Here is a 12,826-nt window from a genome sequence, read left to right on the forward strand (position 1 = left end):
GTTTCCTTTTGTAAGCTTTTAAAAATTTTCCAATCCTCTGTCTTCCCACTAATTTTTGCTTCCTTGTATGCCCTCTGCTTTGCTTTTACTTTGGCTTTGACTTATCTTGTCAGCCACGGTTGCATCATTTTCCATTTGAAAACTACTTCTTCTTTGGAATATATCTGTCTTGATTTAATATCTGATATCTGATTTAACAGGCAGTATCCTGTTAAATCACATCTGCACTCTCTCTAAAACTTCCACATCTTTCCTATAATGAGGTCACCAGAACGGAACACAATATCCAAATGTGGCCTAACCAGAGTTTTATAGGGCTGTAACATTACCTTGTGGCTCTTGAAAAAGCACATGGACAGGGAGATGGATAGGACAGGTTTACAGTGATGTGGGCAAATGGGACTACATGAGAAGACTGTTTTGGTTGGCATGGAGCAAATGGGTCAAATAACCAGTTTCCCTACTGTGTGACTGTATGAATTTAGAGCGCTGTTGAAAATCAACACTGTCCCCATGCTTTCTGTCCTCGACCAATTTCTTTGCATTTCCCTGAGTGGTTACTGGTTTGGTATCTTCTCTAAAATGCTTTCTGAAAATCTTTTTATTCACCTTTAATTCTTCCAAGAGCAATATTTAATTCCATAATAATCGATGTTTAATCGATGCAGTTTGCAGATTGGACTCTGTAGTTCATGGTACAACACATTTTTGGATGCTTTTTTTATTGTTTTGTGCGATTTTGATCAGAGCAGACTGGCGCTGCGTCCTGCAGATAGCGATAGTGGCGCTGGATTGCACTGAATATGCCTGGACACTTCTGATGACTTTGTGATTTGGTGTTTTGTATTCAGTTTTATGTCTTTTTTTCTTGCCGTTTGCATGATTTGTTCTTTTATTTTGTGCATTGGGTGTCTGATATTTTTCTTAAAACAGGTTCGGTGCTTTTCCTTGTTTTGTGGCTGGCTGTGGGGAAGATGAATCTCAGAGTTGTATACCGCATTTTGACCTTGCTAATAAATGTTTGAATATTAGCCAAGATTAGAATTCCCAGCTGATGAGATCTTAAAATTTTCACCACAGCTCAATACGTATGACTATAACACATCAATATCAAATATCTTTACTTCTCATAAAACTTTAAGAGGCAAGGAGAGCACCTGAGAATTGTTTGCAGGTCAGGTAGCCTATGGAAGTTGCTCTTTATTTTGCAGCTCCAGTGGCAGTAGAGTGCAAAACAGAAAGTTACAGTACTTTGCAAAAGTCTTGGGCATCCTAGTTTTATATAATATACATGTACCTGAGACTTCTGTACAGTACTGCAGATTTTAGGTACGACATAAAATGAGAGACTCAAGTTTAACAGTTTAACGGGAAACGGGCAAAGAAGAAAAGCTAACAGTTTGCCCAGGCTTCTTGTTCTTCTTTGCCGAGTGCAAGAACATTATCAGAGGGCCAAGGATGCTGTTTATCTGCCTTTTCTACCAGATTATTGTGCATGAAACAGGGCAACGGGGGAAAAGGGTTTTAAAAAAAAAGATATTGATTAAATTTACCTTTTGCTCCCTCAGAAACAGGCACCCAAGAATCGGAAGGGGCACACTGCTGTGGTGTTTGAGGCTCAGATGTTCATTTATGGAGGTTATGTTGACATAGTGGGACCCTCCCAAGAATTCTGGAGTTTTGGCTTTGGTGAGTAGGAGTGGGTGACGAAGTGGAGATACGTCTCTACCAAAGGAGGTGTTAAGCGCTCCTTCCTGCTCTGACCTGCTAGCCTGCAGGTCACACTTGGGCAAGGTGTAGCATCTACTTGCCCCTCCCCCCCCCACTGATCAGGGTCACATGAAATCATGGGAGCAGCTGGTGCGTATCACAAGTCCTTTTTATGTAACCACTGAGATACCAGGCAGACAATCTCTGAAGAGTATTGATAATGGCTGGGGTTACCCATCTTGTAAAGACACTGCCTAGAATAAGGCAATGGCAAACCACTTCTGTAGAAAAATTTGCCAAGAACAGTCATGGAAAGTCCATGATTGCCCACGTCACATAAAGAACAAACAAGCAAAAGTTGTAGCAAATCATCCCAATGATTATGTGGAGTATGACAGTACAATGGTTGAGGGACTGACCTACCATCCGGTTCAATGCTCCTGGCAGACATTGACAGATGTTTGAATTCCATGCAACCATAAGATATAGGAGCAGAATTAGGCCATTTGGCTCATCGAGTCTGCTCTGCCATTTCATCATGGCTGATTCATTTTCCTCTCAACCCCATTCTCCTGCCTTCTTCCTATAACCTTTCACACCCTGATTAATAAAGAACCTCTCAACCTCTGCCTCAATACACCCAATAACCCGGCCTTCACAGCTGCCTGTGGCAAGGAATTCCACAGATTCAACACTCTGGTGACGATCTCCATTCTGAGGCTGAGTCTGGTCCTTGACTCCCCTGCTATAAATATCCCCTCCCCGTCCACTCTATCTAGGCCTTTTCAATGAGATCTGCCATCATCCTTCTGAATTCCATCTAGCAAAGGCCCAGAGCCATCAAACGTTCCTCACATGATAAAGCCTTTAAATCCTGGAATCATTCTTGTGATTCTCTTTGAACTGTCTTCAGTGCCAGCACATCCTTCCTTGAATCAGTGGCCCAAAACTGCCCAGAATGCTCCAAGTGATGGGCAAAGGGAGGGAGCAGGGAAAAGGACATTGAGGTGAAGACCGGATCACTTGTTAAACGTTGGAACAGGTTTAAATGCCAGATCTCTTCCTGTAACTCCTGTCTATGTTCATGAGGATTACAGCAGGGGGACGTCACGTGATGACATAGGATCTTTCTTTCTTTTTCAATCTTTTTATTAAATTTCATATATAAAAAAAAACAACACATAATAATGAACAGATTACAAATTCAATAAACTTGAAATTACATTAGTAATAGGATAATAATATCCTATTAAATATCAATCGACAAAAGGTACATAAATCAATCAAGTCTATATAAATATATATGAAAAAAAACAAAAATAATCATCGAAAAAAGAAAAAAAAAAATTGAAATTATATATGAGAAAAAATATATATTGAAAAAAATACTAAACTAAACTAACATGGGCAATAATAGCACTTTATAAATATATAAAGGTGTCAAGAAAAGAACTCCGGAACTCCATACCTGAACAAGGATAAGTAGAGAAAAGGATCTGAAATAGGCCAAATTAATTCATATGAAAGTGTCGAATAAATGGTCCCCAGGTTTCTTCAAATTTAATTGAAGAATCAAAGATAGTGCTTCTGATTTTTTCCAAACTCAAATAAGAAATGGTTTGGGAAAACCACTGAAATGTAGTAGGAGGATTTACTTCTTTCCAGTTTTGTAATATAGACCTTCTGGCAATTAATGTTACAAAGGCAATCATTCGTCTGATTGAAGGGGAAAACTGATTGCCATCTTCATTTGGTATACCGAAAATTGCAGTAATAAAATGGGGTTGTAAATCAATATTCCATACTGAGGAAATGACATCAAAAATGTCCTTCCAATAGTTATGTAAAGTGGGACATGTCCAAAACATGTGAGTCAATGAAGCCACTTCTAAGTGACATCTGTCACATTGAGGATTAATATGCGAGTAAAATCGGGCAAGCTTATCTTTAGACATATAAGCTCTATGTACAATTTTAAATTGTATTAAAGCATGTTTAGCACAAATAGAAGAGGAATTAACCATTTGTAAAATTTTTTCCCATTTATCTGTTGATATATTACATCGAAGTTCTTTTTCCCATTCTTGTCTAATTCTATCTGATATTTCTGGCTGTATCTTCATAATCATGTTATAAATAAAAGCTACTAATCCCTTCTGACAAGGATTAAAAGTAAAAATCAAATCTGAAAAATCCGATGGAGTTGAATTAGGAAAAGACGGAAGAATTTTATGTAAGAAATTTCTAATTTGTAAGTATCTAAAAAAATTAGATTTAGGTAATTCAAATTTGTTGGATAGTTGATCAAAAGACATCAAAATACCTTCAAAAAAAAGATCACGAAAACATTTTATACCTTTCCTTTTCCATATACTAAAAGCTTGATCTGTCAATGAAGGTTTGAAAAAAAAATTACATAAAATAGGGCTGTCCAGAGCAAAGTTTTTCAGATTAAAGAATTTGCGAAATTGAAACCAAATTCGTAGTGTATGTTTAACAACAGGGTTAGATATCTGTTTATTGAATTTGGCTAAATCAATAGGAAGAAAAGAACCAAGAACGGAAAATATAGAATATCCCTTAACCTCACTACATTCCAAATTTACCCACTGTGGGCACACAGGTGAATCCAAATCTAGTTTCCAGTACATTAGGTTACGAATATTATTCGCCCAATAATAAAATCTAAAGTTAGGTAAAGCTAGACCACCATCTTTTTTAGACTTTTGTAATTGCCGTTTGCTTAACCTAGGATTTTTATTTTGCCACACAAATGAGGAAATTTTTGAATCAATATTATCAAAAAAAGATTTAGGAATAAAAATTGGTAAAGCTTGGAATAAATATAAAAATTTCGGTAAAATCATCATTTTAATAGCATTAATCCGACCAACTAATGATAAAAATAAAGGAGACCATCTTGTAGTAAGTTGTTGAATTTGATGAAGCATAGGTAAAAAATTCAGTCCAAATAAATCTTTATATTTCTTGGTGATTTTTATACCTAAATAGATAAAGTTATCAGTAACAACTTTAAATGGCATCCTATCACTCAATAAGGTTTGCGCGTTTAAAGGGAATAACTCACTCTTATCTAAGTTTAGCTTATAACCAGAAAAGCTACCAAATTGAGCCAACAAGGATAAAATAGCAGGAATAGACCTACTAGGATTAGAAATATATAACAACAAATCATCAGCATAAAGCGATAATTTGTATAACTTCTCATTACGGGTAATACCAAAAATATTAGGAGACTCACGAATAGCAATAGCTAAAGGTTCTAATGCAATATTAAATAATAAAGGACTTAAAGGACAACCTTGTCTCGTACCACGAGATAATTGAAAAAAAGAGGATCTATAATTATTTGTAAGAACAGAAGCAACAGGTTTATAATATATTAATTTAATCCATGATATAAAATTAGGACTAAAATTAAAGTTTCTCAATGCATTAAATAAATATGTCCATTCCACTCTATCAAAGGCTTTTTCAGCATCTAATGAGATAACACATTCTGGGGTTGTAGGTGATGAAGTATAAATTATATTAATCAATTTTCTAATATTAAAAAAGGAATACCGATTCCTAATAAAACCAGTTTGATCTTCTGAAATAATCTGTGGTAATACCTTTTCTAATCTAATGGCTAAAATTTTTGTAAGAATCTTAGAGTCTACATTTAATAATGAAATAGGGTGATAAGATGCACATAAAGTAGGATCTTTATCTTTTTTAAGAATTAGAGAGATAGTAGCTTCATAAAACGATTGAGGTAGTCTCTTCTTAACAAACGCATCATTAAAGATTTCACATAGCCAAGGAGAAAGCAATAAAGAAAAAGTTTTAAAAAATTCTACAATAAAACCATCGGGACCAGGAGCTTTCCCTGAATTCATTGATGAGATAACCTCTCTTATTTCATCCATAGAAATAGGAGCATCAAGCAAGCTACAATCTTCATCTATCAGTTTAGGAATATTCAAGTTATTAAAAAAATTATCCATCGTAAACCGGTCACCGTCAAATTCTGATTGATATAAAGATTTATAAAAATCTTGAAAAGTGTTATTGATTTCTTTATAATCAGTAGTTAAATTACCGTCTTGTTTACGAATTTTAATAATTTGTCGCTTAGTCGAAATAGCTTTTAATTGATTAGCTAACAATTTACCAGTTCGATCACTATGAATATAAAATTGAGCCCTAGTCTTAATTAATTGATTCTCAATTGAAGAAGATAATAATAAACTATGTTCCATTTGAAGCTCAACTCTCTTCTTATAAAGTTCTTTGGTAGGAGTAACGGAATAAATCTTATCAATTTCTTTAATTTTATCCACCAATAAAGCTATATCTGAATATCTTTGTTTTCTTTTACCAGCGGAATATGAAATAATTTGTCCACGAATAAAAGCCTTGAAAGAGTCCCAAAGTATTCCTTTATCAATCTCTTCATTATAGTTTGTTGAAAAAAATAAGTCAATTTGTTGTTTTATGAAGGTAATAAATTCTGGATCTTGAAGCAAAGTAGCATTAAGTCTCCAAGATCTAGTATTGAAAGAAGAGTCCGGAATCTTGATAGATAACTTCAAAGGCGCATGATCCGAAATAGCAATAGAATCGTATTTACAATCAATAACATCTGTTAATAAACGATGATCAATAAGGAAATAATCAATTCTAGAATAACTATGATAAACATGTGAAAAAAATGAAAATTCTTTATCTTTAGGGTTCAAAAACCGCCATATTTCAGTAATTCCAGAATCAACCATAAAAGAATTAATAAGTAAAGCTGATCTATTCGGAAGAGTTCGAATAGGTTTAGATCTATCCATCGAAGGATTCAAACAACAATTAAAGTCTCCACCCATAATCAACATATATTCATTCAAGTTAGGAAGAGAAGTAAATAAACGTTTAAAAAATTCAGGACAATCAAAGGTTGGAGCATAAATATTAACTAAAACAACTTTCCGATTAAAAAGTGAACCAGTTATCAACAAAAATCTACCCTGTGGATCCGAAATAATTTCATAATGTGTAAACGAAATTGAGGCGTCTATAAAAATAGACACACCCCTAATTTTAGCGGTACAATTTGAGTGAAATTGTTGACCTTTCCAGAACCTAAAAAAACGTTGATTATCCTCCCTCCTAATATGGGTCTCCTGTGCAAAAATAATATTAGCGTTCAATCTATGGAATACTTTAAATATTTTTTTACGTTTAATCGGATGATTTAAACCATTAGTATTCCACGAGATAAAGTTAATAGATTTATCCATCATACCAATATTAATTGTGTGTATCATAAAAGGTTAAAAAGACACATAACCCACAATTTAGGAAGAAGGAAAATTGATTCAGGAGCAACCGGAGATCCTGACACCTCAACAATATTAACAATTTAAAGTCAGCCCATAAACTAAAAGCAAAAAAATAAAAAGCAAAAGCGTGAAAAAAGATCCCTCCCCCCTCCCCCCACCCTTTGAAAGAAAGCCAAGCGGCAGGCGCATAAACTAATACTAAAATTACCCCCATTTCAAGATGGCAGCTCCATAAGAAAATTTTTTAAGAAAAAACTATATAACACCCTAATTAAAATATAGAGTTGCAAAAAAAAATATATATATATATATATATATACCTACATATATATACATACATACACATACACACACACATCAGTCAAGTCAAGAAAAAAAACCAAAATAGTAAAACCAGAAAAATCATTAATAAAAAAAAATGAACATTAAAGTTTAAAAATGTAATACACCTTTAAAAAAGAAATTCCATATTCAGATACAAAGATGACGTTTCACAAGCCAAGACTTATGGGAAGAAGAAACGACATTTTGAAAAAGCCATATTACAAAATATGAATATAAATTCAGCAATCAAAAAAGTTATCAAAATAGAATTTTTTTTTTAAAAAAAAAGATTTAATAGACACTATAACATATATAAAAAAAAGACTAAAAAAAAAGAATTCAAAACCTTTGTTCCATTTCTAAATACAGGCAAGCAAATAAACGCTTATAAAAAGTAAAGTCTTATGGGAAGAAGAAACGACATTTTGAAAAAATAATTCATGATTACAAAATACAAACGTGTATAAAAAAGGATATTATAAAAATTAAAACAGCATCTATAAGCAATAATAATAGTAGTAAAAAAAAACCCAGACCTATAGCCCAAAATAAAAAGTTATAACCCAACTTCCAGGGTTAAAACTTAAAATGAAATGGCATCCTCTCTCCAAAAAAAAATCTTCAATGTAACTCATAGTTCAAGTTGCACTAGAGGATCGATATTCTTCAACAAATTTCTTCGCTTCTTCAGGAGTGTTAAAAAAGTGTAGACTGTTGTCGGGCAGCACAATTCTAAGCTTCACTGGATACATTAAAGCTTGTTTAAATCCAATCGAATGAATCTCTGCCATCACTGGTTTAAAAGCGATCCTGGCTTTCATTACTTCATACGAATAGTCCTCAACAATTCGAAATGAGTAATTTTTGTAGGAGATCATACCTTTTTTACGAGCTAACCGAATTAGAAGCTCTTTCTCACGAGGATAATGACATAGGATCGAGACGTGGAAATCCAGCTCTCCCGTAAAAAAAAACAGTAAAATAATGTTTAAGTGAAGAAAAGTTAGTAAATACCTTTTTAAAATTACTTATAAACTACTCAGAATTGTCTTAAGATATGCCTCCTAAGCAGAAACAGAAGAAAACTGCTACTTTGAAGACAACACAGGTTGGAAAAGAATCAAGGCCAGCCGCCATGAAAGAGCCTCGGGCTCAAGTGCATTTTACCTCCGGCGATACAGAACAGGAAACTGCGGCAACGTCAACCGTTTCCAAAAAAAAAGAGCAACAGGAATTGCACATGCATGAAGGAAGGGGCATGCGCAAACACGAGCAACCCAAACTACAAATCCCAGCTACGATCGGAACTGAGAATATGAGGTGGAATCAGATTCTCTGGATAAATCAGATGAAGAGACAAAGAAGAGCAACAGGAAGAGGTTGGAGGTGATATTGGAGATATAAAAAAAACTTTGGTGCAAATAATGCATGAATTAAAAGCATTAAAAGTAATAAAAATATATTAAAAATATGAAGATTATGTTTGATAAAATGATGAAAAGACAGGACAAAGTGGACAAGAAAATTAAAAACTTGGAAGAAACAACGGGAGACACCATTGATAGAGTGAATAAAATAGAAGATAATATTTCTGCCTGGACATCAGAAAGAAAACGGTTGTTGGAAAAAGTGGATGTACTTGAAAATTTTAGCAGACGAAATAATATTAAGATTGTTGGACTTAAAGAAGGTATAGAGGGAGAGGATCCAATAAATTTTTTTCAAAAATGGATTCTGGAAATTTTGGAAATGGAAGAAGGAACCCAGTTAATTGAAATTGAAAGGGCTCACAGAGCCTGAAGATCAAGACCTCAAATTGATCAAAACCCACGATCAATCTTGATAAAATGCTTGAGATATCAAGATAAAGAAAAGATCCTGAAGGCGGCTGCCCAACGTGCCAGAAAGAGAAACGGGCCATTAATGATAGAAGGGAAAACAGTTCTTTTCTATCCTGATATAAGTTATGACCTTTTGAAGAGAAAGGATTTTAACCCAGCGAAAAAAGTTTTATGGGGAAAAAGGTTATAAATTTATATTGCGCCACCCGGCAACCCTGATAATTTTTTTGGATGACGGAAAAAGATTTTTTGCTGATTATGGGGATGCGGAAGAATTTGCACAAGAACTCCCAAATATTCGTTAGCCACAGCTGAAGATTTAAAAGTGAAACGGATTAAAGATGAAGACGGGGACAGTGAATGGAGTTGATGGATGTTTAAGGACAGAAGAATATTTAAATGTATTCTTAATTATATGATACAGGGGGAGAAAGGTAAAAATTTGAGAAATATTAATCGAGAGTAGTGATATTATTTTTTCCTTTCTTATATATACTTTTTTATGTTACGGGGGAGCTGGGGGAACTTCGGATCGATTGCTACGGGACTCGTGTGTAACCATGGCGATTGCCATGACCCGTACAACGGAGGGGGGTAATGTGTTTTTTTTTATTAACAACATTAGTAAGGGGGTATTTTGTTTTTTTTTCTTTATAAACTATTTTTCTTTTATCTTTCTTTCTTTGCCTGGACAATCGGGGGGGGGGGGAGACACATAGCAACATGGAGAATTTTAAAAAGATTCCACGAAAGTTGAAAGGTTAGGTATTACTATAGATTGGAGTAACCCTGTTAAAAATAATGACTAATTTACTGAATTTTTAAAAGTTTTAATGTTAATGGGCTTAATGGACCGGTGAAAAGAAAAAGAATTTTAACATACATTAAGAAAATGAAAATAGATACAGCTTTTTTTTTTACAAGAAACACACTTAACAGAGATAGAACATCAGAAATTAAAGAGAGATTGGGTCGGAAACAAGGCAGTAAGGGGATTTGGGTCAAATTGGACCCTAAAAAGTTGTGAGACCCAAATCCCCTTACTGCCTTGTTTGATATTATTGCAAATGAAGATATAACTTTAAATACTCCTAACCTACAGGTTTTAGTTTTTACCTCTCTTTTAGCAAGGAGAGCAATCTTGCTTAAATGGAAGGAGTCTACCCCTCCTACACAACTTCAATGGCTACGTGATATTATGTCTTATTTAAATTTAGAAAAGATCCGCTGCTGAGTCTTAAATTCGAAACAATCTTTTTATGATATCTGGGGACCTTTCCTAAATTACTTTTCCAATTTACAAAGTTTAACAGTGCACAGACTTTTATGTATATTTTTATCTTCTTAAGCGAATATGTTTTCTAATTTATCCATTATCATCCATCAGCTTTTTTCTTTGGTAGTTGGTAGGGTGTTGACTTTTTTTATATAAAAAATTTGCTAAACCAAAAAATTTCCTAAATTGAGACCAAATCCTTAAAGTTTGCTTAACAATTATGTTATGTTATTTTATTTGATGAAAAAGAAGAATATGATTCAAGAAGAGAGACAATAGGAATTTTTTACAGAATTAACTTCTAAGGAGACCCATGATGGGCAATCTTTACGATAAATATAATAAGACCAGAAAGTAATATTCTTTTATATTGGCAGCCCAATAGTAAAACCAAAAATTGGGTAGGGCTAATTCTTGCATGGAAGGTTACCATTTCAGTCTATGATCATGTGTCAGAAATGGGATTAGTTAATGACCGAATAGTTCTAAAGTTACTCTTTAGAGGGATGTACTGTAATCTGTTTTCATCTGTACTTGCTGCCAAGAACATTTTTTATCTGTCCTTTTGGTCACTGGCCTCCATCCAAAGAATGCGCAGGCAGAGTGTGCAAGGCATGTTTGTTGGTGCCTTCTGTCTTTACTCACAAACCAGAAACCCACATCCTACTCTCAAATGGCCTGATGCGAGTTGAAATCTGACCTGACAAATCCTATAACTAGACCGAGGGGTGCCACTTTAAATACTCAGAGCCTCACTCAAAATCCTGGCACTGCACCCCGTTCTGCTTGCAAACAACAGTTTGAATATTCTTGCTTCCTGCACACCCCCCCCTCACGTAACCACAGTACTCCTGCAGAAATCTCAGCATGTACTGCACAACTCTATGGGGAGTATGTAAGAGGTAAGTTTTTTATACAGTGAGTACTAGGTGTGTGGAAAATGAGAGGCAGATACATAAAGAGCATTTATAAATCTCTTAGGCACGTGGAGTATAGAAAAATGGAGAGACACGTAGGAGGGAAGGGTCTTCTTGGGGTAGGTTATAAGGTCAGCAAATGGTCTGCACTGCATTGTAATATTACAGTGTTCTGGCATTTTGACCCTACTGTTCTATGCCAGCCAAGATTCCCAGCTAAGTTTGCTGTGTGTACCAAATATTTCACTAAACCTTCTGCAAACTCTGGTTGATCTTCCATTGATCCTGTTTACAGTTACTATTCCATAGATTTGCTGTGTATGCCCACAGGAAACTGAATCTCAGGGTTGTATATGGTGATATATATGTACTTTGATAAAATTTATTTCGAACTTTGAAACCTTTCCTATCCTTGTACCTGTTACTCTGGCAGCTCATTCCAGTGGTTACTGTAAGATAGCAGTGAGGGTAGCGCTATTACAGCCTTAGAGCCCACCACTGTCCACCCACGTTCTAAAGAACTGGTCACATGTGTAATTGGGCCTGTTATTATGCTGGATCTCTAAATATCTGGGGGAGAAGGTTGCCCCTCAATGTGGAGGTTAGGTGCTGAGTTTGGGGGCAGTTGATGCTAATATAAAGAGGTCACAGGGAAAACCACTGTGGGAATGGGATTTCTCTGTGAGCTGGCAGACATTGTGGGCCAAATGGACTCCTCTATGTCATGAAGAGTGTATGGAAAATTGAATTTTTCTCCTGAGAGGTTCAGCTGACCAAAAGGCATTCTGGCTTATTGCCTATCCTGTGATCTTGAGACAGTACAGGGAAAATGCTCCCTTTTGTTTACAAGGGACCATCAGATGTGGAAAAGTACAGTTTACAGTATTCAGTAGCCAAAGATGCCACCATGATAACCATCCCACTGTGAGCAACCCAGACACCAAGCAGAATTAAAATTGTACCCAAGTCTACAAGTATGAGAGAATGCTTGTACATGGCTGTTTTCAGATTGTAAAACAGTGTTTTGTTTTCCTTCAACAGGAGCCAAGGTTTGGTGCCCAGTGTTGGCCTCCTCTGGTGATGTAGGTCCTGGGCCACGATACAGTCACTCCGCAGTTGTCTACAACAGTGGAATGTACTTGTTTGGTGGGCTGGTTGGACTTGTGGAGCAGAATGACTTCTGGAAGTGGGATTTCATCGGTGGCACTTGGTCCAAGATTAAAGCACGGTAAATAGAGTCTGCAGCAGATGCATTTCATCCCAAGTTATTGCTCTGCCAGTGAACAAAACAAAAAAGATTCGTAGAACAAAGTACAGGCCTTTTGGCCCATAATGTTGTGTTGATCTTTTAACCTATTCTAAGTTCAATAGACAGTAGGTGCAGGAGTAGGCCATTCGGCCCTTCTAGCCAGCACCGCCATT

At 35.4% G+C, this 12,826-nt stretch overlaps 1 protein-coding gene across 4 annotated transcripts in view; it reads left to right on the forward strand.

The window, feature by feature from the left end:
• Window positions 1-12,826, forward strand: part of si:dkey-3d4.3 (uncharacterized) — a 166,408-nt gene that overhangs the window by 57,127 nt on the left and 96,455 nt on the right. For all 4 annotated transcript variants that reach the window (XR_009512271.1, XR_009512272.1, XR_009512273.1 and 1 more), the window contains exons 6-7: window positions 1,569-1,689; window positions 12,446-12,632. Coding sequence is in view for 1 of the 4 variants with exons in the window: in XM_059970331.1 (XP_059826314.1) it covers window positions 1,569-1,689; window positions 12,446-12,632 (308 nt within the window). In the remaining 3 variants the exon portion in view is untranslated. The remainder of the gene's footprint in view (window positions 1-1,568; window positions 1,690-12,445; window positions 12,633-12,826) is intronic.

The sequence above is a fragment of the Hypanus sabinus genome, chromosome 5 (genome assembly GCF_030144855.1).
Source record: "Hypanus sabinus isolate sHypSab1 chromosome 5, sHypSab1.hap1, whole genome shotgun sequence".
In the NCBI taxonomy this organism is placed as follows: domain Eukaryota; kingdom Metazoa; phylum Chordata; class Chondrichthyes; order Myliobatiformes; family Dasyatidae; genus Hypanus; species Hypanus sabinus.